General features: G+C 32.8%; 1 protein-coding gene across 3 annotated transcripts in view; it reads right to left on the bottom strand.

The window, feature by feature from the left end:
• UBE2K (ubiquitin conjugating enzyme E2 K) overlaps positions 1-25,251 on the bottom strand; it is a 70,610-nt gene that overhangs the window by 18,611 nt on the left and 26,748 nt on the right. Inside the window, exons 3-4 of one of the 3 annotated variants that reach the window (XM_074274577.1) lie at positions 24,112-24,170; positions 11,726-11,808 (exon numbers count right to left, since the gene is read on the bottom strand). The exons of 1 other annotated variant lie outside the window; for it this stretch is intronic. In XM_074274577.1, the coding sequence (XP_074130678.1) occupies positions 11,726-11,808; positions 24,112-24,170 (142 nt within the window). Of the gene's footprint in view, positions 1-4,086; positions 4,200-11,725; positions 11,809-24,111; positions 24,171-25,251 lie in introns of those variants that run through there. One more of the 3 variants, XM_074274580.1, reaches the window with a different exon arrangement.

Here is a 25,251-nt window from a genome sequence, read left to right as displayed (position 1 = left end):
AAGCACACTGAGCTTCAACTTTCATGATGTTACTGTTACTCTATTATTTTGAGCTTCACTTACCAACCTTCAAGATAAGTAACCATTTATTCTATGTGCAACAGACACGATTTCACAAAGCTTCAGTGAAAACTACAATTTTATAGTTATCAAAATGAACTTGCAAGCAGAACTCCTTCAGGTTAACATAACACAGAAGTTTGCATATTTATAACAGCAGGACAAAGGAAGAAAGAGAAGGCATGTAAGGGAGGTGGGGAAAAAACAAAATCTCTTCTAAAGGGAAGGGGCAAGGCAAAGGCAAAAGCAGCATTTTTTTATGTTGGGAAGTTCTAGACTATAAAGATAGAACGGTGTGCTGTAAAATTCTGTTTCTCTAAATTGCAATCGTTCTCTGGGAGCAGGTTTCTTGGGAAGCTCCTGGGAGCAGCCTTAATTTCAGTTCAGTTCAATAATCCCAAAATTCAGCCAGGAATTAAAATCCAGATCCTTTGTGTCCTTCAAAATCCTGAATCTTTTCCTGGGCCCGGTTAGCTTTCTTGGAGGCCTAGCTCTCTCTTTGGTGCCCGAAAGCTCTTGTCCAGATGTCTCCAGCCAGCACAAAGGTTGAAGTGGGAATGAATCTTCACTTTGAATCTCCTGAGAAGTTTTCCCAAAAGTCCTCCTTGGCCCTGAGAGCTTTTTGCTGATGTGCTGCCCACTGAGCACACACCAATCATTTCATCACTAGGAAACCATTATTTGTTGTAGGATTAAATCAATGCTAAATTAGATTTAATCGCTGTCTCCTCAATTCCACTCAGTACCTTGTTTCAAGTTCTGATCCATAACATCCCCTTGTAGGGTCAGAGCAATCATACTGAATTAGATAATTATTGTCTCTATTCATTCCAATGACTTAGCACCTTGTAAGAATCCTAACAGTGTGCTTACCTACTAGACCCCAACTACAAAAGCTGTTTCCCAGTCTAGTGTAGACTGACATTTGTGTTGTCTTGACTCCCCGAGGACACATAGGAAGTTCAATGTGGGATGCAAACAATAAATTTTGTCAGTTGGGGAGGAGGGGGAGAGGGTTAAGGGGAAGCACCCTTGATACAATTGGAGACTCCTGCGTACTCTGACCCCAATGTTTCAGGCAACTCAAAAAGACAATTTCAGGGGACCCCTAAGCATTAGAAACACAGAGAAAGCAAAGAGAATAGCTTGCTCAAAAAAATTCATTATCTGAAATGATCCACCATTCTGGAGAGCAATTTGGAAATGTACTCAAAGAACTATCAAACTATGCATGCCCTTTGATCCAATTTGTACCCCAAAAAGAAGGGAAAAGGATCCACATGTGCAACAATATTTGGAGCAGCCCTTTTTGTGGTGGCAAGAGACTGGAAATTGAGTGGATGCCCATCAGTTGGAGAATGGCTGGATAAGTTATGATATATGAATATAAATGACATATGAATGTAATGGAATATTATTATTCTATAAGAAACAATCAGCAGGATGATTTCAGAGAGGTCTAGATATAAACCAATGTTAAATGAAATGAATAAAGAGAAAAGTGTACCCAGCAACAAAATTATGTAATGATCAACTGTGAAGGACTAAGTTCTTCTCAGCAATTCAGTGATCTAGGACAATTCCAACAAATGGGATGGAAAATACCATCCTTATCCATAGAGAGAACTATGGAAACTGAATGTGGATCAAAGCATAGCATTATTTAGTTTGCTTTTTCTTTCTTGTGGTTTTTTTTTCCTTTTTGGTCTAATTTTCCTCACATCATATGACAAATCTGGAATTACGTTTAAAAATGTTAACCTATATCCGATTACTTGCTATCTTTAAGAGGGGGATGGTAGAGAAGGAAAAGGGAGAGAAAATATTGAAAACTATCTTGACATGTATTTGGAAAAATAAAATACTATTGATGAAAAAAAAAAAACACCAACATGCAAACATTCCTTTTGACGGTCCTCTACACATACACACATGCACATGCACATTCAACTTACAGGTAAAGCAAAGGAAAGCACTATTATTAAAGTGGGAGAGGGCATACAGGAAAGGCTTCTTACATAAACAGATATTTTGTCTAAGATCTGAAAGCAGTCAGGGAAGCCAAGAGATGAAGAAAAGGAGGTATAGGGAACATCCAGTGAAAATGCTCAGAGTAAGAACATAGGATGTTTTATTCAAAGAATACCAAAGAGTCCACTATTATTACATTCAGAACATGTGGAAGGGAATAAAGTTTATGAAACTAGAAAAGTAGAAAAGGAACAAGTTATGAAAGACTTAACAAGTCAAACAAAAGAATGTATAATCTGATCCTGGGATGACAATAGTTTACTGAATGGGGGCCTAGTAAGAGAGAGGCCAATCAGACCTGTATTTTAGGTCTTGAATTCAATTTGGTGAATAAATGGATAATGGAATACCATCTATAAAAAGACTAATAAAGCAGGAAAGGGGCACATGATGAGAGGCTTTAAAACCAAATACAAGACTGTCACAGAGAGACCAAACAGAAATCCCAACATGATGGTCTCCTTGGGAAGGTAGAATCAATAGCACTTGGCAAGAGAATCAATGTAAGCTACAGAGAATGAAGAGTTGGAAATAATACTATTATCCTGGGTAACTAGAAGAACAGCAGCATCCTCACTAATAGGGGAATTCAGAAGAGAGGAAATTTCTGAGGAAATGTGTTCAGTTTTAGATATGTTGAGCAATAATTCCAGGATGCACATCAAGATGTCCCAATGACAGTTGTGAGGAGTGCAGGAAAGAGGTTAGGGCTAGATAAGTAAGTCTGAAAATCATGGAAATGTGCTAACTGAATCCAATTAATATTGCTCTGACAAAATTTCCCAGCAAACCACTATAAAGAGAGAAGAGGATAGAGTTCAGGGTAGATAAAAAGAGAATGAAAAAAAGATGATCAAGCAGGTAGAACTAGGAAAAAGTAATAAAGAGACTATCCAAAGAGAAAAGGTAACTGTAAAAAAAGAGATCAAAAAAAGTCAAGAGCCTATACCCAAAAAGATTACTTACTTCTTGTCAATGGAATCAGGCTACTTTGCATGTTTTGTTTTCTTGTTTACGGCCCATCAAGGTCAAACAATGCATATCTAATGGACAAACTTTTGGCAGTTTGCTCAGGCAGATATCTAGGCTGCTCTTCTTATGGTCAGAGCACAAGTCTGCCTCAGGGAATATAACCAGTTATTCTACTTGGAAGAGCCAAGCAGCACATACATACAGTCAGTAGCATCAAGAATCCAGTGGCAACAAGACATTCAAATGTGATTCTTATTTGGAAAAGAGGGGGGACAGTTATTACTATATTTATTAAATTTTAACCTATGCAGCATAAAATATAAAAGTATAAAAAAAGTATAAAATAATTTCAGTAGGGGAAAAGATCATGAAGATTACAATAGTCTATGAAGATAGCACATAAAGTACAACTTGAACTGAATTTACAGATAGTAACATTTGGACAAGTAAATGAGTTAACATGAAATCCTAACTTAGGAAAGAGCAAAATGTGGGACATGATTTGATCATTGCTCTACAGTAATCTAGACCTGGGATTTATTTGCTGACTGAAATTCCAAAAAGGCCAAAAATTAATCATCATCCAGTTTTTATAGCTATGTTTTGTTTAAATAGCATTTTGGCTGAAACTTAGATTATAATTCATATGGTTAATAGGTTAATAGGTCTCATTATACTGAGCTAGAATGTACTTTATATTCAAAAACCTCTATAAATTCTCATTAAATATCTGAAAAAAAATTTTATATTTATATTTATGTTCTGGGGTTTAATTTCTAGGCACTCTGATATACTAATTCCCCCTCAACTGATTTGTGGTGTGACAGGTTTTGGAAAAGCCTGTCATGTACATTTTCTATCTTTCAATACTTAGCATAGTGCTAAGTATTTTCTAAATAAAAAACTCATTCTAAAGTAGATGCTCATCAAATTGTGGAACAGCTGGACAAGTTGTGGTATATGAATATTATTGTTCTATAAAAAGTGAACAACCTGATTTTAGAAAAGCTTGGGAAGATTTACCTGAACTGATGCTGAGTGAAACAAGCAGAACCAGAAAGACACTGTTCACAGTAACAACAAGAATGTGTGATGATCAACTATGAAAGACTTGGTTCTTTCTCAATGGTTCCGTGATCCACCGCAATCCCAATAGACTTTGAATGGAAAACACCATCTACATCCAGAAAAAGAACTATGGAGATTGAATGTAAATCAACACATGCTATGTTCACTTTTTTGTTTTTTTCTCTCCTTTTGTTTTTCCCTTTTGTTCTGATTTTTCTCTCCCAACAGGATTCATAAAGCAAAGTGTACTAAAAATAACTAAATTTTTAAAAAGAGGCAAAATTGGCCAATTGGGAAAGGAGATTAAAAAAAAAAAAAAAAAGCTCGCTGAGGAAAATAAGTTGGTTAAAAAATGGAATTGAGCAAACAGAAGCTAATAACTTTAGGGGAAATGAAGATACAATAAAGCAAACCACTACCAACAAAAAAAAGAACTATAAGAAAAAAGAAAAAAAAAACTCAAAAACTCATAATCCTTTCCCTCTTAGTTTGTTCTGAGTGTAAAAATCCCATCACTTATCCTCATACGATCAGTGAATATCTAATGAATTAAGAATATTCTCTCTATTGCCATATATCAAAACAGATCCCTTTCTCATCCTGTGCAATTCCCATTTGTGTTGATCCAGTGAATATATACTGTTCTTTTAATATGCTTCATAGCTTTAATAGCACTTAAAGCTGATAATTTACTAACCTTTATTCTTGTCCCATGAATAATGCTTCAACAATTCCTTGCCATATATACCATAGATTATAAATGTTATAACAAATGAAACTCAAAATAGGTAACATATTGCTACCTATTAACAATAGTCACAATGGCAGATATATGCAATCTTGTTTTGAGATTCACAGCCATAGGACTGGGGAAACATCAGCTTTAAGCTTCGGCAATAAAAGTAAAATTGGGAATATCTAAAAAAGTGCTCAAAGGTAATCCAGACCAATTTTCTCCACTTGCACAACTTTGAGCCCAGGACAGTGTTCATCCACACCTTCTGAGCCAAAATCTTACATACAAACACAAACATACACAGGAAAATGCATGCATGCATTTGCACACATACTTACTCTATCAGCAGTCTGCCTATTCAGAAATATGTCCTTTATATCTGAACTATTTTTTTTTCTCATCCATTTTGGTTTCTTTTTTTTTTTTATAACCCACTTATGGCAAAAAAATACCTTTTCTAGATGCTAAAGGATATCACTAAAAAGGCCTTAAAAGAAGTCCAGAGTTTAATGAAATATAGACCAAAAAAAAAAAAAAAAAAAAAAAAAAAAAAAACTATCCGGATCACTGTACCACAGCTAGGAAAGACATCTAAATTTTGGAATCCGTGAAGGACATGTTCCATTTCAATAACGGTTTTTGGTGCCCTTTCAGCTCTTGTTCTCCTATCTTGATGCTGACCCTCAGAAAAACTTTGTTTTTTTTTTTTTTGTTTGTTTGTTTTGGTTTTTTTTCCTTTTTTATTTTTTTATTTATAATTTTTTTTCACAGTACATATGCATGAGTAATTTTTTAAATAATATTATCCCTTGTATTCATTTTTCCAAATTATCCCTTCCCTTCCTCTACTCCCTCCCCTTGATGACAGGCAATCCCATACATTTTACATATGTTACAATATAACCTAGATACAATATATGTGTGTAAATACCATTTTCTTGTTGCACATTAAGTATTAGATTCTGAAGGTATAAGTAACCTGGGTAGATAGACAGTAGTGCTAACAATTTACATTCACTTCCCAGTGTTCCTTCTCTGGGTGTAGTTGTTTCTGTCCATCATTGATCAACTGGAAGTGAGTTGGATCTTCTTTATGTTGAAGATTTCCACTTCCATCAGAATATATCTTCATACAGTATTGTTGTTGAAGTGCATAGTGATCTTCTGGTTCTGCTCATTTCACTCAGCATCAGTTGATTTAAGCCTCTCCAAGCCTCTCTGTATTCCTCCTGCTGGTCATTTCTTACAGAGCAATAATATTCCATAACATTCATATACCATAATTTACCCAACCATTCTCCAATTGATGGACATCCATTCATTTTCCAGTTTCTAGCCACTATGAAAAGAGCTGCCACAAACATTTTGGCACATACCTCAGAAAAACTTTGAAAAAAATTATTTTAAAAGTCATTTCAACCATAGACTGCTTATAATACTTTAGCAAATGTGATAGACAGTGTTACTGGGAAAGAGGAAAGACATCAGAAAAGCCTAGGTCTTAAAATACCACTTATTACTGTTAGTGCTATTCCAAAAGCACATCTGAGCACTTAATAAAAGAACCTGAGTAGCTCCCTACTACCTCCAGGGTAAACTACATTTAATTTCCTTCATAATTTAGTTACAGATGACATTCTGAACCTTATTACACATTGCTCCCCTTCACTTAGAACATTGTGGTCAAATTGGAATACCTTCTTGATTCTTGGGGGGAAAAAAAATTTAACTTTTCCCCATGCCTTTGAACATATTGTCCTCCCATTATTGCCTCCACCTTTAATAATCTGCAGTTCTTTAAAACTCAACTAAAGCTACCACTAGAGGCCTTTCTCGAACTCCATCCAACAAAAAGCACTCATAAAAAAGTAAACTCCTTAATTTGTTTAAAAGAATCATACCTCTAATTGCATTAATAACTGTCTTACCCGTGATAAGGGAGAAAGAGAGTAAAATTTGGAATGCAAATATTTACAAAATGAATATTTTCATTTCATTTGTGGGAGGCAGCTAGGTGGCGCAGTAGATAGAGCACCAGCCAAATCTGTTCTCAGATACTTGTGTGACTCTGGACAAGTCACTTAACTCCAATTGCCTCAGTTAAAATAATAATAATAACAATAATGTTGAAAACTATTTGGAAAAATAAAAAATACTTAAAATTTTAAAAAGAAAAAAGGGAATTCCTTGATGGCAGGATGTTTTCTTTGTATCCCCAGCACCTAACACCAATGCCTGTCACTTAATGTATGCTTAATGTATGCACTTTATTGGCACTGGTAAAGTGAAGTCATACAATTCACATCATATTACTTCAGGTTAAGATCTAAGCCTTCTTCCAAATATGAAACTCTATGCCTATCCTAACCAGGTTAGATCTTTTTGCATTTTAGTCATCAGATATGTTAATTCTCCCTTTCTGCATTGTATCATCTTCAAATTTCATAAGCATGCCACTTATATCTTTATCTAAGCAACTGATTTTTAAAAAGGGTTAAAGAACAAAAAGACAAGGACAAATCTCTGAGACACTCCACTAGACACTTCCTTCCAAGATTATGAAGAACTATTAAAGACACTCCTTTGACCATATTTATCAAGCACACACTAGAAGAAATCTATAGAACCTCATGAGACCCGAAGACATTGGGATCTTGAACAAGGAGCATGACTTCAATGAAAAATGAATGTCCCTACAGTTCTTTCTTCTCACTACTAAGAATAAGTTATCATTAAAAATTTTAAAACCTGAAACTAACAGGGTAAAGTGACTCCTTGGATCCAACTTCAAGAAGTTTTGAAATCTGCATCTCTTTATCTTATACACAAAAAGAGCATGAGAAATTTCATCAAATAATTTTTAGACATTCTTATGAGAAAACCAATCTTTCCTAGGTTAAATTCCCATGTAAAATTTTCTATGAAGGGGTTTCGCTACACGCCCTTTCTTAAAAGCCTTTGAAATGTAGTCTCAAAAATTTTTGGCAAAAGCTACATGATCTCTGGTTTTTGTCTTCTCTCAAAAATAAGTTACTACTTTTCATGGAAAGTTCCTGTGAATATCTAATTAAGCAAGATTATTTCTTACTGGGAAAAATCAGATGGTGACGTTCTCTTCACTGCCTCCTCTATTTTGAAGGATAAATTATAATTAAACAGGAAATTGTTAGGTATTGTTATACAGCAGACATTCAGAGAACTGAATTTCATCATTAGTACTACAATCATGTCTTCACCCCAGATATTTGAACTGTTTCTCCAATTTGTCTTCCATACCTTTCCCTCTATCTAGGCCTAATATTATTATTACCCTTCAAATAAATATTACTTAATTTCTATTGAACGTGCTTCTTCATTTCCTCAAATATGATAATTTGATACATGCCATTTACTCCACTCCAGAACCTGCTCCTTCTTTTTATCTTACTCTATTCCTTTGAAATAAAATTACTCCCATTTTCACATACACACACACACACACACATCTGAAGCATATCTCTACAATGTCTAGCGTGATAGACACACAGAAGCATTTACTTCCTTTGTAATCCTTTAAAGCTTTAGACAAATACATTTTTACCAAACTTTGTTAAGGTATATTCTATCCTCAACCAAGAATCTGCCATTACTCTATTTAATTAAGTCAATGTACAAAACCCAAAACCCGTTTTTAGAGAACATTTATTATATATTAGAGAACTTATTAACTTCCAAATTATGCCTTTCTTCTGAAGCCCTTGCCATCAATCAATACCAGAGACAGAAACACTACCTGAGTTCCTAAAACCTTCAGTTTCTTAACCAATACTGATACAGTGGATAAAGGACTGCATATAGAGTCAAGTTTGATTTCCTAGGGAATGACTCTGGGCAAAATGGCCTCAGTTTCCTCAAAAAAGGAAATGGAAATCATAATAACACACCCCTCCTGGGGGTGTATCCATCTGAAACCATCACAAGTGCTGTCATCAGGCCCTCTCCATCATGGCCAGAACACAGGTCTCAAGAGGATAACCTAAGACTTGGCAATATCAACTCTATAGATACATGTTCTAGTTCAGATTTGAAACCAGAGACCCTACTTCAAATGCCACCAGCTCTGCCCCACACACTACCTATGTAATCTTGGACAAATCACTTGGGACCCTCAGGATCTCAGTTCCCTTTGTTATAAAATGATTAGTATATTCCTGGATTACATCAAATGTCACTTCCAGACCACAAATCTGAGTTTAAAGTTTGGCGTTTTTTTCCCACTAGTGAAATGTGATTTTAAAAAAAATTAGCAAATTCCCAGAGTTGCTTTCATCCCGTACCCAAGACATCAAGACAAGTGTAAGCAAGCAGACTTCCAAGGAAACAAGTGATAGAAGTATACAAAGCAACAGAAAAATTTTATGAAGATAATAAAAAAAAATCTTCTACCCTAAATCAACATGATACTTAGTAACTTTAACCAAAAGAGAGCCAAATTTTAACCAAAAGAAAGTTGGCAAACATGGTTCATAATCCAGATTATCAAAGGCTTACAGATTCCTCAAAAAACTGTATGGCAAGAATATTTTTTTCATGGAGAGAATATAATCAACAAAGAGAATTTTTTAAAAGACTGCCTATCGCCAGTAGATCATTATATACTTCAACAACAACCCTATATGATAATCAATTCTGATGGATGTGGCCATCTTCAACAATGAGAGAATCAGTTCCAATAGAACAGTAACGAATTGAACCAGCTATACCCAGTGAAAGTACTCTAGGAAATAAATGAGTGTGAACCACTACATAGTATTCACAATCCCTCTATTTTTGTCCACCTGCATTTTTTATTTCCTTCACAGGTTAATTGTACCCTATTTCAAAGTCCAATTCTTCTTGTGCAGCAAAATAACTATATGGACATGTACACATATATTGTATTTAACATATACTTTCACATATTTAACATGTATTGGTCTACCTGCCATCTGGGGGAGGGGAAAAATTTAGAACAAAAGGCTTTTGCAATTGTCAATGCTGAAAAATTACCCATGCAGATATCTTGTAAATAAAAAGCTATTAAAAACAAAACAAAACAAAAAAAAAAACTTTGCCGATCTTGATAAGGGAAACTATTTCAGGAACAGAGATAAAAAGATATGACCTGATCAATACTCAGGGAAAAAAGGAAAACACCTTGAAGGCAAATATAGCTAACCATTCCAAATTAACCTTTTGAAAAGAATTATAGATTCCAAATACTGTGAAAAGCATAAGAAGCAATAATATTTTTAGTTCCTAGAGAACACTCAGCAAGGCAAAATTAATTTTCTCAGCAAGAAAACCAAATAAATCCCACCCAATGGACTGAGCCAATAAGGTCAAAACTTTCACTAAATAAAGTACTTAAACCATCCTGCACTTTTTAATCAAAAAAAAAAAAAAAAAAAAAAATCAAAACAGACATATTCATTTTGGAGTTTTACCTCTAATTATTCAGAATTGATTTTGCTTACATTCCTGACTTTCTAGTACATACTGTTTTTATAAAGGCAAGGTAATATTTTCAAAGATTTTTTTTTAATAAGAACAAACTTCAACATTGTTGTAGAAAGTCAATTAATCTATAGCTATCTGAACAATCATTAAATGATAAATCAAAATCTAATAAAAACAAAAAAGAAATCCTCCAAAGGTAATTTTAGGAGAATATTTAAAATAATATCATTAAAATACAATATTAATATTTAGTGTTAGTATAGGATAAAAGAACCGCAAGTTGTGTTATACATACATAAAGAGCATTTCCTTGTGGCTTTCCTAGTTAAATAATTTGGTTAAAACTTGAAACCTCTCTCATGTACCTAATATATTAATAAAAGAGATAATTCATGAGCCCCATACAATTGATCTGTGCTCAGTTATGACCCATATCTTTATTTTTTAATAATGCTTACATAATTTACCATTTTGCATTTATGGTTTTTTTTTTCATCCTTTGAGATCAATATGTTTTAATGTCCTTAAAATTTTTTTTAACAAATCATCCAAACTCTAAAGCTTCACATTAACAGGTATTTCTTGTCTTGTGTTACTATGTCTCCATCAAATTCTCTTTCTATGCCTCATGGGGCTGTTTGATGGTGCAAGCCAGGAACATCTGTATTCACTTTTGTCTTTCCTCAAATACTTATTAGCTATCTGACCTTGGGCAAGCCTGGAACAAACCTATTTGCCTCAGTTTCCTCAATTTTAAAATGGAGATAATAATTTAAACCATCTCCCAATAATATTTGTGAAGTCTTTATTACACCACCAGGTACATATAACAGGCATAGCAGATATCCTGAGTTAGCTGAGTATTAACCTGATGGAACACATATTCAGTAGTTAAATTCAACTAAATTTTAAAGTATCCATTAACATGTCTTTCAATCTCTCATTTGACAACCAGTTTAACAAAACTCAATGAGGTTCATCCTCAAAAAGGGAAATGTTAAGAGATCTTTTTAAATGATCAAAAATAATTCAAGTATTGTATTATGGAGTATAAAGAAAGGGAGAGATTTTTATTTCATCTATGCAAAATCAAATTCACTTCTTTAAGAAACATTTTTTAAGTATCATTTCAAAAGAAGCCACCTAGGAGAAAAATGAATTTAAAGAAATAGCACAGCACATTCACTAATTTTCAAAATGAGAAATTAGAATTGAAAAAAAAATTTTGTAGCTCCAAAGTAAATCTACTATTTCCAAGTAGATTTAAATTGTTTGATTTTATACTTATTATCCAAGAAAAGGACAAACAAAAGCATAACAAGTCCTTTTTAAATAGGAGTGAGGTGGGAAAGATAGGAGAGAAAAATAAAAATTTCTTACCATTGATCTTTCAGGATATCCAAACAAATGGCCCCAGTGACAGAACTAATATTAGGATGCCAAATTTTAGTAATAAACCGCACCTAGAATGTATATATATATAAAGCATTACTTGAGATTTTTATAAACAGAAACACCCACTAAAAAAATATGTATATATGTGTATGTATACATAAAGTCAAATTAACTTTTAAAATGGTGATGGCCTTCAGAACCAATCAATGAGCCCATAAGATCTCTCACCTACTTAAATAATATTAATATTATGATGGCATATTAACTAGAAATTAAAAGTCATCAGAGGGAAGAAAACATCATTTCAAAAAGATGAGGAGCTTACCATCCATTCATTATATTTTGACCTTTTCACAATTTTTTGCTTATTTGTAATCAATAACTACTAAGCATCTACTAAGTAGGATAAAGAATTTCCTTCCCTGGAAACAATTTATAATATAGATTGGGAGGGGAAGGGAAAAGGTTTAATTAGGTATTAAAATAACTGATACAAAGAAATACCATCTATGAGATCTTTGCAGACTTCAAAATATAACTGAGTTAAAATATAAAGCAAGAAAAAGATTCTGGAGGGAAAAAAAGTACAGGATGAGCACAAGGTAGCCCTCCAATTCACAAAATTGTTCTTATACTTTCTCTTTTTTCTTTTTCAAGTTCATTGATGCCTAATGTTTCTATAGCAATTCCTACTCCATTTAACTATTTCCTTGCAACAAAGAAAAACAGTAAACCAAAATTAACATAGACTAAAGTCAGTTGTAAATATATGTCCCCTTTTAAATATTTGCCAATGTTCTATTAAGAAAAGGGAAAGTTCATTTCATTATCTATTCTTTGGGACTATAAGATTCATTACAATTAACAGTCTGCCCTTCAGTATTATTTGCCCTTACATTACATGGAAGGCACCATGTATTACACTATTCTCCTATATTCTGCTTTTTTTCCCATTTAACATCAAATATGCCAATATTTGTCTGAATTTCTTGTATTTTATACTTCTTACAGCAGAGAAAATATGCCACTATATTTACACATCACAATTTGTTAAGCAAAATTACATTATCAATGGACACTTATTTTAGTTTCAATTTTTTGTGGCTATTAAAAGTGTTACTATAGGCCCATATCCAATTTTTTGACATGAACTTTTACATCCTTGATGAGGTAAAGAAGAGTGGAACAATTTTCACTCATTATAATGCCACTTCTTTTCAGGAAAGACAGCAAAGCAATAATTTCAATTCTAATTATCTAAATACTTCTGAAAGAAAAGTTGTTATTTCCAATATACAAAAGAATGCAACAATCTATATTGCACTTAAGGTATTCAAGAACAACTAATTTATGAGTATAAAAGACAGACCTACAAAACAGGTTTGCTTTAAGCAAAAAGGATTTTTCTGTGAGAACTTATGTGCTACTTTAAAAATTACTTTGTAAGAAAACAAAGTCAATAATGACCTCACCACTGTTTGCTACCAGAGAGAATAGATCCTAAAATAAATATCCTTCCAATAATTTAAATTTTTTCCAAAAGCTCATTTAGCGTCCCTTTTCCTACCTTCAATGCTACTGACAAGCAAGAGTGCATTAGTAGAACCATGAACATAACATAGGTTAATATCAAAATTCATTTCTGCATCCTCACACTGCCTTTCTCTCTCCCTCTTCCCACTTCTGTGCAGACTCCAACTTTAGGCTGAAGAAGTTTGCTTGGGCCTTGACAGTCAGTGTGGTCCCAGCCTTTGAGGACCAGAAGCCTACTGGAGGCTGCAAACCAGAAGCACTAGTGCTGGTGCAAGCCTAGAAAACTAAGGAATGAAGGGAGTGGGACATGTCTCTAAGACTCAGTGCCAAGTGTTTCTAGGGCACTACCTTGCACAAAACCAAGCCTAGCAGAAAGAACACCTTATCCAACAGGCTCAAAGAGGTGCTAAATGTGCTCAAAGCCAATGAATATGAATTCTTGGGGTGTGAGAGGTTGTTGTTTATTTTCTTTCTTGTTTTTTCCTTAAAAATTGATTTTGATTCTGGGTATCCTCAGTCATGGAAATATCTAACAATGCTTAATCTTTGATGCGTAATTTCTGTTTTGAAGATGTTTGTGAGGTGATGGGAATCAGAGAAAATGTCTAGTTCAATATCTTAATTATGTGACCCTGATTTCTAATATCATATAAACTATGATTTAATGAAGAAATTTTTTAGTAATTTAAAACATTGGCATAAGTAATCAACTAAGTTATATCAATAATAATTATTCAAATCACTATTATTTTTATCCTTTCTTTCCTTTTCCTCATCTAATTCTTCATTATAATATTCAAATAGACTCACAATTTCATCAACTTGGAACTTTTCCTTAAAACTACAGAGATCACAATTCTTATTCATGTCTTCTCCTAAGTTCTGTGAAAGAAGTCTCTCCCCCCTCCCCAAACATGGGTGGATTTCTTCATTTTATGCTAACATGATAAAGTAATCACTAGAAAGCCTGGCTATCTTTCTGCTCTCTTCAATATAACCAGCCCATCTTCTCTCCGTATCACACATTTTTTTGATGCCATCTTTTACTCCAGTGCTACATCAAAATTTCTCACTGGTTATATATTGAAGCTTTCTCACAGCTGCCATGTGTGAGAAATGCCATTATCATATGCCCAACAAACATTTTTAATTTTTCAAAATCTGTTGTATTCTTTATCTCACTACCATACTGCAATGTGGAATTGCTCTTGGTCTCCCATCTCCCTGGCACAATGCCTGGCATACAGTAAATATCTAATAAATGCTCATTGATTAACAAATTGGACATTTTAAAATGGTGACTGGTTTCACAGGAAACTTTCCAATTTACTTTAGTAAATACAAAGCACACTCTCTGTTTACTCAGGCTATATTCTTTTGTGATGATAGATTGCATTCCAAACAAAATTTGCCAGGATTCAATGCACGCAGCACCATCATATGCTAACAAGACCTGGAAGACCTCAATACCTATTTAACCAAAAACTTTTTGGTTAAATGTACCACATCTTTTCCATCACTTGGTAAGCATATTTCATAAATATATATTTTTCTATCATAAATTCTTCCCCTGATGTTTATGATAAGATCAGGCATTTAACATTATTATTTCTATTGTTAGGAGTTGAAAGGAATATCTAATTCAGTCAATTAAAAAGTAGGAAATACACACACATATACACACAATCAGACAGAATACATTACTGAATATCACTTGATTTAAAACTTTTTAATTTTAAATTTTAAAAATTTTAATTTTTTAAAGGATTTAAAAAAAGAATTCCCTATATTCATGCATAGAAAAGGTTTAGATAGATGATAAGAACAAGAATATGGTCAAAAAATTTTCCCAATTAACTTTTTTTGGTATTATTAAGGATTGAGACTTTTACAAAGTCTTTGTTATCTTTATCACTTTCAGAGATGTGTCATTTTAATCACTAATTGCCAGACTAATTGTGTCCAAAAAAATTTGATCAACCTTTTTTTGTTCCCTTCAGTACTATTTCTGTCTCTACTATAAGATATCCAGGACTATGATGTTAGGAATTCAGTGGTGATTCCACTGTCCTTGAGAGTGAAAGTTACTTAGAATAATCTTTATGTGTCTTTTGTTTCCCTTCCATTTTTGTGAAATTACATTGCCTAGTTAGATCTTTTTTTCAAACCATTTTTAATACTAATTTTTTCCTTCATTTCTCCCTCCTTAACAAGATCATACTCCTTTTAGTTAGTATTTTCTAAATGAATGTATATTCTCACTCTAGGCTGTATTGAGTTGCCTATCTCTTTTAATTGGCGTTAAATCAAAATGATTACTAGGATACTTCCTAAAAATTATTGCTAGGATACTTTTGTTTGTAATTTAGTATAAAATCATTATAATCTTTTTTAGCATTTCAATGTTGAATCTTCCTCTTTATTATTTTTTCCTAATTTTTACAAATTTTGATTATTGCCCTGTCAATTCAGTAGTCTAACTACTGAGACAAATGATCCCAGATAAATCCCACATCACGAACAAGTCTTTTGAGGAAAGTCTTTTGAGTCTATTTTATTTCTTTCACATTATTTGTTGTTCATCACATCAAGGGTCTACAAATTTTTCTTATAAAGAATGTAAAGAAAGAAAGTCAAGAGAGTTGTGGAACATACATGTCTTTGTATATCTTGATTCTACTTCCTGAACTATGCTCTCTTTTTCACCAATTACCAACTTTTCTCACTTACACTGAAATTACCAAAACTATCAGAGAATATACTGACTTAATTCAGTTTTATCAAGTTCTTCTTAAAACTTCTCTCCCTCTTCATTCTCAGCAGCCAAAGTTGGTACATAAGGTGCAATAAATTTCTTAGTGATCTTTTTGCAAATACTTATGATGAGTATAATGTTAAATTACCAAAACTAACTGTACCTCCTCCATCATGCTTTGTTTCTCCAAGAAATGACTGAAAACTCATCTTTTCATTTAGCTGTAATTTGCTTCCCTTTAGTCACAGCTAAGAAATATGCATAAAACAAATTTCACTATATCAAAGTACTTGGAAGTTTCAAAATGTTCAACATCAAAAAGAACAGAAATTACATGCTTAAAAATATATAAGACTATCTGTTTGACCAGTGCCCTATGGTAAAACTCCAGGACCTCTCCACCAAACTTGGAGATTGAAACTTTTTTAAAGAGTTGTCTTTCTCATTAGAATGTACTAAGAACAGAGGCTATTATATTACCAAGAGTTTTCTTAGCACAGTACTTTGAGGAATTAAGTGCTGACTAGGTTTGTTTATCTTCATTCTTAATTCATTCATTTATTTTATCCTGATAAATATCAAGATAGATATAAAGCAGCTTTCTTCAGCAATTTGCATATTTATCAACTCAAATTTAGCACACCAAAAGTCAAATTAAAATTATGTGGCAATACATTTTGCTTACTTTGAACTCCTTTGATATCACTACAGACAAGGAAAAGGATTTCTGTGACGATAAAATAAATTAACTTTTTTTTAAAGACAGCCTGAAAGACACAAAAGCTTAACTCCATCCTCAGAAAACTCTCTGGGTATGTCACTTGTTTGTTTCAGTTTCCTCATGTGTAAAATAGAGATAAAAAACAGAACCAAACTCTCAGGGTTACTGTAGGGATAAAATAAGCTAAGATTTGGAAAGTACTTTGCAAACTTTAAGTCACTATACAAATAACAGATACCTATAAATATCCCTCTACTAAAGCCATACCTCAGTTGAAGCATTTATGTAATGGAAACCTGCCGGGATTTATGTTTTGTTGGCCTAGATTAAGAGAACCCTGGGTCATCCCTCCACACTATGATAAGGCAATGAAATAGGAGTTTTTCCATGTCAAAGTCTGTAAAACTCCATTTAAGAAGTGAAGCAAGGGTAAACCGAACTAGATGACCTTTAAGGTCTCATCCATGTCTAAATATTAAGACTACTATTCTATCTTTCCCTTATTTTCTAAATAAGTTTGTAAGAAACAAAGCAAATGCGTTACCTACTTCATAGTCTCTCTTTCACTTTTTAAACCTTTTTGCAATTAGGTTTCCAATTTCAATCATCTTTTCAAATAAGATGGGAGGGAGAAAGGAACACATCATTTAATTGTGATGTTTATTTCATCAATAAAAAAAATGTCCAAAATAAAAAACGTAAAACATGCTCAAGAGGGAAACAAAGTTCAGGTATAATTAAAAATATTTATGGAATCATGTGTTTCAAGTGAAATAAAGTCTTTTAATTCAAGAAGAATTCTGTTTCTAGGAACAGAAAGAATGTGATGATCAAGAAATCAAAGAATCAACTACCATACGTTCAAAAACCATGGGGAATTATGAAGCTGTCAAATGGTGACCTGGTTTTCAAATGAGAGGAAGATAGTAAGACGAAAAAAACCTTAATACTCATCCTCAACAACATTTAATTACTATATTACCTATTTGGATCCATTAAGGACAAATCATTTTCTCTCCTATCACAAGGAGTTCTGCACGTGGGTTTTCTTAGCCAAGATCAACTCCTTCATATAATTCCATCTTGTCCAAAAACACTATCCTCAATCATTTTTCCTCTCCATATCTAATCTTCAAGCTCTCTCTATCCTATTGACTCTTTATCTAATTATCTAAAATATATCAAGTCTTCTCCAACCATTTAAAAGAACTAATTTCATTAGAAACTACTATCCTCTCAAGCTGCTACCTAACTTCTTATTTTCTCAGGTAATTTTCTAGAATAATTATTCTCACTCCCTGTTTCTACTTCACCAATTTTCATTCACTCCTTAACCTTTGACAACTGGACTCCAAAACTCAAGCAATTAATTCAATTGAAATTAAAATTATCTTTTCCAACATCATGTAGTATACTATAAAAAAGTTTTCATATGCAAGTTTTGGCCTGAACTTGGAATTAACACTGCAAAATTTACATGAATTGAGAAAGGGATTTAGATTGGCATTAGCAAAGAAGGAGGCAATTTCAAAAATAGTAGGACAGAAATTTGATTTTACCAACTTAAAAAATGAAGCAGCAAGGATATAGAGACTACTATAGAGAGGTGAAATATAGAAAAAGTTGAGAAATAGCAAAGAAGGAAAAAGAAATCTAAGCATATTTGTAAATATAGAAGCCAGTGAAAGAGAGTAAAAAAAGAAGAATAAGAAAATGACTAACCAATGGAATATAGTACTGGAAAAAACATGAGGAATGGGGATTAAGGACACTGAGGCAGAAATTAATGTTGAAAAGGAGGAAGGTCTTCTCAGAAGTAAAGCATGGAATGGAAAATTTTTTTATATTCAATCTGATAAAGGTCTGATAAAGACCTCATTTCTAAAATATAGAGAAAATTGGCTCAAATTTCTAAAAATACAAGCCATTCTCCAATTGATAAATGGTCAAAGGATATGAAAAGAATTTTCAAACAAAGAAATTAAAGCCATTTCTAATCATATGAAGAAATGCTTTAAATCACTATTGATCAAAGAGGTCTAGAATGAGTAGAACCAAGAGAATAGTGTACATGGCAACAACAAAATTATGTGATGATCAGCTGTGATGGACTCGATTTTTTAACAGTGAGGTTATTCAGGCCAATTCCAAAAGAACTGTGATTAAGAAAACCATCTCATCTGCACACAGAGTGGGGGCTATGGGAACTGAATGTGGATTACAGCATAGTATTTTCATCTTTTCTGTTGTTTGCTTTTTTTCCCTTTTTATTTTCCCCCTTTTTGACCAGATTTTTCTTGTACAGCAAGGATAAATGTTGAATTATAAATAGAAGAACTGCACATGTTTAAGACCCTGGGAGCAAGTCATTTAACTGCAATTGCTTTGCCCCTTTCCCCCCCCCCAAAATCAATAATAATCAAAATAAACAGTACACTGGACTTGAAAGTAGAAGACCTATGTTCTAACATGATTAATATTTTATACATGTATAAACTACATTAAATTTCTCCAATTTCAGGGATTGGAGAGGGAGGGAGAGAGCTTGAATTCAAAATTTTAAAATAAATGTTTTTTATACATATAATAGAGAAAAAAATAATAAAAAACTATTCAAAAAAATAAAGTCTACCTATGTTCAAATCCTGCCTCAGACATGCAGTGGTTTTTGGGCAAGTCATTTAGACAGTTTCCTCACCCATAAAAATGGGGATAATAGTATCAGGGAGCCCCCTCTAAGGCTATTATGAGAATCAAATAAAACAGTATTTGTAAAGTGCTTAGCACACTTAGCTATGTAAATGTCATTAACTGTTATTAGAAGGCCCAGAAGTAACCAAAGTAATATAGTGTCTGATAAACCTAAGGACACCATCTACTGGAGTAATACCTCTACAAAAACCAGAAACCAAACTGCCATGAGAATGGCAATAGGACTGACAAATTATATTCTATACCTACAATAAGCTTCAAAATGGAAACATGATCTATACAAAAAAGATAAAAAGATTTTACTTTACTACAACTAAAGAGGATATGTTTCACAGCAATGGCTAGAAGAATTCTTAATTATAACGAAACATTTTCAGAATCATATGGTTGGCCTTCTTTTCCCGTACTTCATTTCCTCATCCATAACCTGAGGAGAAAAGAGCCCATGACTTCTAAGGCCCTTTTCATCAGTAAATACTATGAGGACACTCTCAGAAAAGAGCATTCCCACAGGGTTGCCTCAATCCAGACATCATTTCTAGCCATCTCCACATTCTTGCTGTCTGCTCCTTACAAATCCATTTTGCGTTATCTTCTTCCACTAGATTATAAGCAGTTTTGAGACAGAGGACTCTTCTTATTTGCCTGTATCTATATCCTTGGCATTCAACACAACATGTAACATATACCTTAATAAAGACTTTGCCTCAATACCTAAAAAAATAAGATAGGTAATTACAGAAGAGAGAAGTGACAATTATAGGAATATAAATGTACAAGCAAAGTAAACACAAAAGAAAAGCAAAGAAGGAAAATCCTGATGGCAAATATATTTGATAAAAATCTTATGAAAGTTGGTGCTATGTGTGTGTATATGAATGGTGGTTTTCAATAGACAAGTTGAAAAAAGTGTAAAAGAGAATTTTTCATAACTAATATAAGCCTATCAAAGAATGTTCTTAATCACCCATAAGAAGAGAAAAACAAAACATTTCTAAAAGTCTATCACATGCACATCAGCCTGGTAAGAATGAAAGACAGAAGTAGCAAAGTTAAAAAATTAAATGAATTGCAAGTGCTAAATGAGATAGACAGATACATAGATAAATATCAGGCATGATCAATAGGTTATTTTGTTTTATTTGATTATACTTTTTTGGCTAGGAAGATGATTCTCTATGCAGATGATGTTAGTGAAAAATGATAAAAATATAAAAATATAAAGCATAAATAAAACAAAAAATACAGGAAAAAAGTTCAGATAAAGACAAAAATAACTAGGATAATTAATGGAAATTTATAATCCTCTTTTTCTTCTTCACTGGAACCCTGAAATATTTGTTCATGATTGCTAAGATGTGATTTTTTTTTTTAATTTAAAAAAAATTATCACATAAGGTCTCGTAAAAGAAATAAAGGAGAGCAGCATTAAGGATCCAACTGAGGTCTAGATAATAACTTTCTCCAGCAGTCCTCAGCTCTGAGAGGGATATAGGAACTGGGAGTTGTACAGGATTGAGGAAAGTCAAAAAAATGAGAGACAAAGTTATCGCTTAAAACCTGACCAAAGAATAATGATAATGAAAATGATAGTATTGAGATGTAAGAATTAGACCTCATGTTGAAGCTAAAGAGTAAATTCAATAATGTATGTGTAAAGCAGGGACAAAGAGTATTGTCAGAGGTGAATTTATGAGTTAAAAATCTTAAAGGCTAAGCAACTTTTGAGTTATAGTGAACTCTAGATAGAAAGCTAAAGGTTCAAGTTTAAGAGAATCCTGGCCAAAATAACTTTTAAGGTCTCTTCCAACATTAAGATTCTATAATTTTAAGTTCATGTAGAAGATAAAAGGAAAGGGGAAAGGGGGACCTGAACTGGACAGCAAAAAAAGAATGCTAATTAATACAAAACATGAAGAATTTCACTTTCATACACCCCAAAAAATAAAAGTTAGAACCAACAACAAAAAGTTACAAAAATTTGAGCATGGATGAAAAAACAATGGCATATGACTGCAATGGAATATAATGTGCTTAAATGATGAGAGTTTCAGAGAAACTTGTATAAAATGATGCAAAGTGAAGTGAGTAGAACCAAATGAACTAATCATGCATAACAACAAGCAATAACTTGGAAAGAGTTAAAAACACTGATAAAGCATCATGATCAATCACAAATAGGACATTGGTAAAAGTTTTAAACTAAGGGTATTGAATAAGAAATATGTTTTTAGACATGGTCAATGCTGAGATTTGTTTTGCTTATCTCCACATATGTTACAAGAGCTTTTTTTTTTCTTTATTAAGGACTAAGGGGAGAAAAAAGCACAGCTCTTTAATAAAGAAGAAAAATGATTTTAAAACATGACAAAAATTTTGGGAAAGGTAGATTCCAATTCAATAAAAAAAAAAAAGTATGAAGACGTACATCTAAATATAACTGTGTAGAAAATATTTAATGAGAAACAGGATAAAATAAATCTTATAAATTCATGCCCAATGCTAAGAGTTTATGAGACAGAAAAAGGAAAACGTTAAAAGTTTCTCAAAAATGAGCAAAGAATAACAACAGAAATTTAAATTAAAATAATTCTGAATTTCCTTCTAACAAACATCTGATTGGTAAAGATGATCAAAAATAAGAAAATGAAAATTGTTCAAAGGGCTGTGAGAGGACAGTGGCACTAATGAATTGGGGGTGAAGTGATTTTTTTTCAACAATTTTAGAAATCAATTTGAACTAGATCTTAAAATTCTCTAAACTCTGACAAAGGTGTAACGCACTAGGAATTTACCCCAAAGAAACAAGGAAAAGACTAACTAGGATCATCAACACAATGATCATGACAAAGCTGGATGTCTGAAGTATCAAATAAATGAAAAACAAAGAAATAGAGATACAGAGGACAAATTTTCAAAGATCAAATTTAAATGATCAAAAAGTGTGATATTTGTAAAGCACTTTTAGCACAACACTTAGGCACACAGCTGCCACTTAATAAAATGGTTGTAGGTCTATCTGTCCCCCTTACACAGAGTGATTATTTTCCTCATCTGTATTTGGGGGCAGACAAACTGAAAGGGGAGAAAAACAAACACCAAAAGAAACATAACACACAAAAAATAGCTTCAAAATGGAACAATGACAAGCAAGGATTGTTGTTCTATTTTTTCTTTTTTTTTTTTTTTAAAGCAAACCATTTTATTTAAGTATTCATATACTGTCTTTCAAACTTAATCTTTAGAAGTATCTCTGATAAGTCTCATTTCCCAAAAATTATTTTTTGGAGGGGGGCGTGAGAAGGGGACTAACATATTTCACATGACTGCACATGTAAAACCTGTATAAAATTGCTTACTGTCTGAAAGAGAAAGGGAAAGAATTTGGAACTAACATTTCTTTAAATGTTAAAAATTGTCTACAAGTAATAATGAAATATACTTTTTTAAAAAAGGAAAAAAAAAAAAAGAAAAAAAATTTCAGTTCCAATCTTAAAGGCGTACTTTCATTCCCTGCCCAACACTGACCATATATCCAGAAGCCTTCATAAAAACAAAATTATTCCTATAAATTGCTTAGGCAAGAGAACATTATATACCTATTAACCCCCCCCCCAGTAAGACATCCTCAAACTATTACTACAGGGTACTAACATTTATTACTGTTATAACAGAAATGATGAAATTGATTCACCAATCTAAAATATGCTTGGCATAATTCTAGTCTTTCCAAAGGTTACAAAAAAGCCCTCAAGAACTGCAGTCTCAAAATATTGAGATAAAATTTATACACAAGCTTAAGACAATTAAAAGTAAGAGTCATAAAAGACTCCATAAAAGGATCAAAATACAATAAAGTAGCTAAAGTAGCTAAAAGGAAGTAATAGTTATTTCAAATTTAGAGGGAGAAAGGGATCAGGAATCAATTAAATTATTATGAAAGAAGGCATAATTTTAAACCTTGAAAAATGGTTATTGTGTTATAGGCAAAAGGCACATTCCAATCAGAGGGCATAAAAAAAGAAAGACTTTAGATAAAATTATAGAAGACCTGAATTTAAAAGTTAGATTACATAAACAAACAAGCAAAAAAAAAATTATCAAGTAAAGTTTCTTTTCAATTAAAAACTGACAGGTTCAGACTTGTGGTTTAGGATGATTAATCTGGTGGTGATATAGAGGAAGAATTAGAAAGGAAAAGAAAAAGCAGCTGAGAGAATATTGCAATTGTCCAGGTAAGAGCTAAAACTTCAATTAACTAGGTAGCATTCAAGAAAAAAAGTTGCTCACATCACAACCATATATCCATAGTTTAATACCACCTACTGATCTATATTAAATCATCTCTGAAGGCAATTAAAACACATAAATTCTTGTAAAGAATTTTTTCTAGATTTCTGTGTATATTGCCAATTCCACATTAAGGATATAAAGGATATAAACCAGCATATCCTGCTGCCTTCCAACAAACTTACTGCTTTTAATTCTCCTTTCACTAGTTTCTAAAATCCACTGCACATTCAGAGTTTACATGTAGCAAACAGTTTTAGAACTGGAATAGTTGTAACTGCTGAAATATATGTTGACTTAATGGGCCAAGAAATGTAAAATATCTTTATAAGGTCATGCACAAAAATATGTTTACAATACCTTAGGGGGATTAAATGGATATGTTTCTGGTATTTTTATCTCTAGTTGGTATCTTCCTCCTAAAAAAAATTAAGAAGTTAGGAATATTAAATGAAATAAATTTCCATAAATTCTTAAAATCATATAAATTTACATTTGATCATAACAAGTCAACATAAATAAAAACAAACTCAGAAGTTCAGAAAACAATACTTTAAAAAAAAGGTGACTTATTTTTATTCAAATTTAAAGCAGACACTAACTACACCATTTAACAAAGACAAGCATTTAGTGAACTATTAGCTATTATAACCAACAAGATAACCAGCTCCCTTCAAGTCAGTTGTTTCAAGTGAACTTTCTACTAGAGCTGCCATTAAGAAAAGTGGCTTCAGGGCAGCTAGGTGGCGCAGTGGATAGAGCACCAGCCCTAAATTCAGAAGGACCTGAGTTCAAATTTGGTCTCAGACACTTAACAAACACTTCCTAGCTGTGTGACCCTGGGCAAGTCACTTAACCCCAGCCTGGGGGGGGGGGGGGGAAGTGACTGATATAAATTTTAACCCCTTTTATTTAGTAATTGTGATAAGAGTGAAAATAGAAAAACAACTGAAAGGCAAAGAAAAAGTAGCTAACACTCAAATTGAACATTTTCACTTGAGTTCAACTGTCAATGAATTGAGTTAAAATTTGGCAAAAATGAAAGAATCAGTATAAAAAGTTATCCAAAAGTGTTTTCATAAGTACCCTACTCATGAAACTACTCCTCTACTGATTTACTGAATCCCAAGAATAACGATCTTCTAAGTACATGAGAGAAGTATTCATATAACATGGGATGGATGAATCATACATTGACTTTTACAGTGTATTTATTACCTATCTTGATTCAAATATTAGCTTAGAGAACTTTCTCTAAGGATGTCCTCAACAACTCTAGGACTCAAAAAATATAAAACTGTAACCCAAAATCAGGGACACAGAATTATAAGAAACAACCAAAGTAGTGATCTATACCAAGTACTATCTTTTCTGCTTCCATTATTTTAGGTCACCAAATAAGGGAATAAGAAAGGAAAGCTACTTTCTTCCTAACTTTTTCCAGACCACTTCTTTTCCTGCAAATTTTATGATGCTGTTCCATGAGGGGCCAAAACACTC

The sequence above is a fragment of the Sminthopsis crassicaudata genome, chromosome 6 (genome assembly GCF_048593235.1).
Source record: "Sminthopsis crassicaudata isolate SCR6 chromosome 6, ASM4859323v1, whole genome shotgun sequence".
NCBI classification, from domain to species: Eukaryota; Metazoa; Chordata; class Mammalia; order Dasyuromorphia; family Dasyuridae; genus Sminthopsis; species Sminthopsis crassicaudata.
The sequence above is the reverse complement of the archived record's forward strand: the minus strand, read 5'-3'. Positions and strand labels throughout refer to the sequence as shown.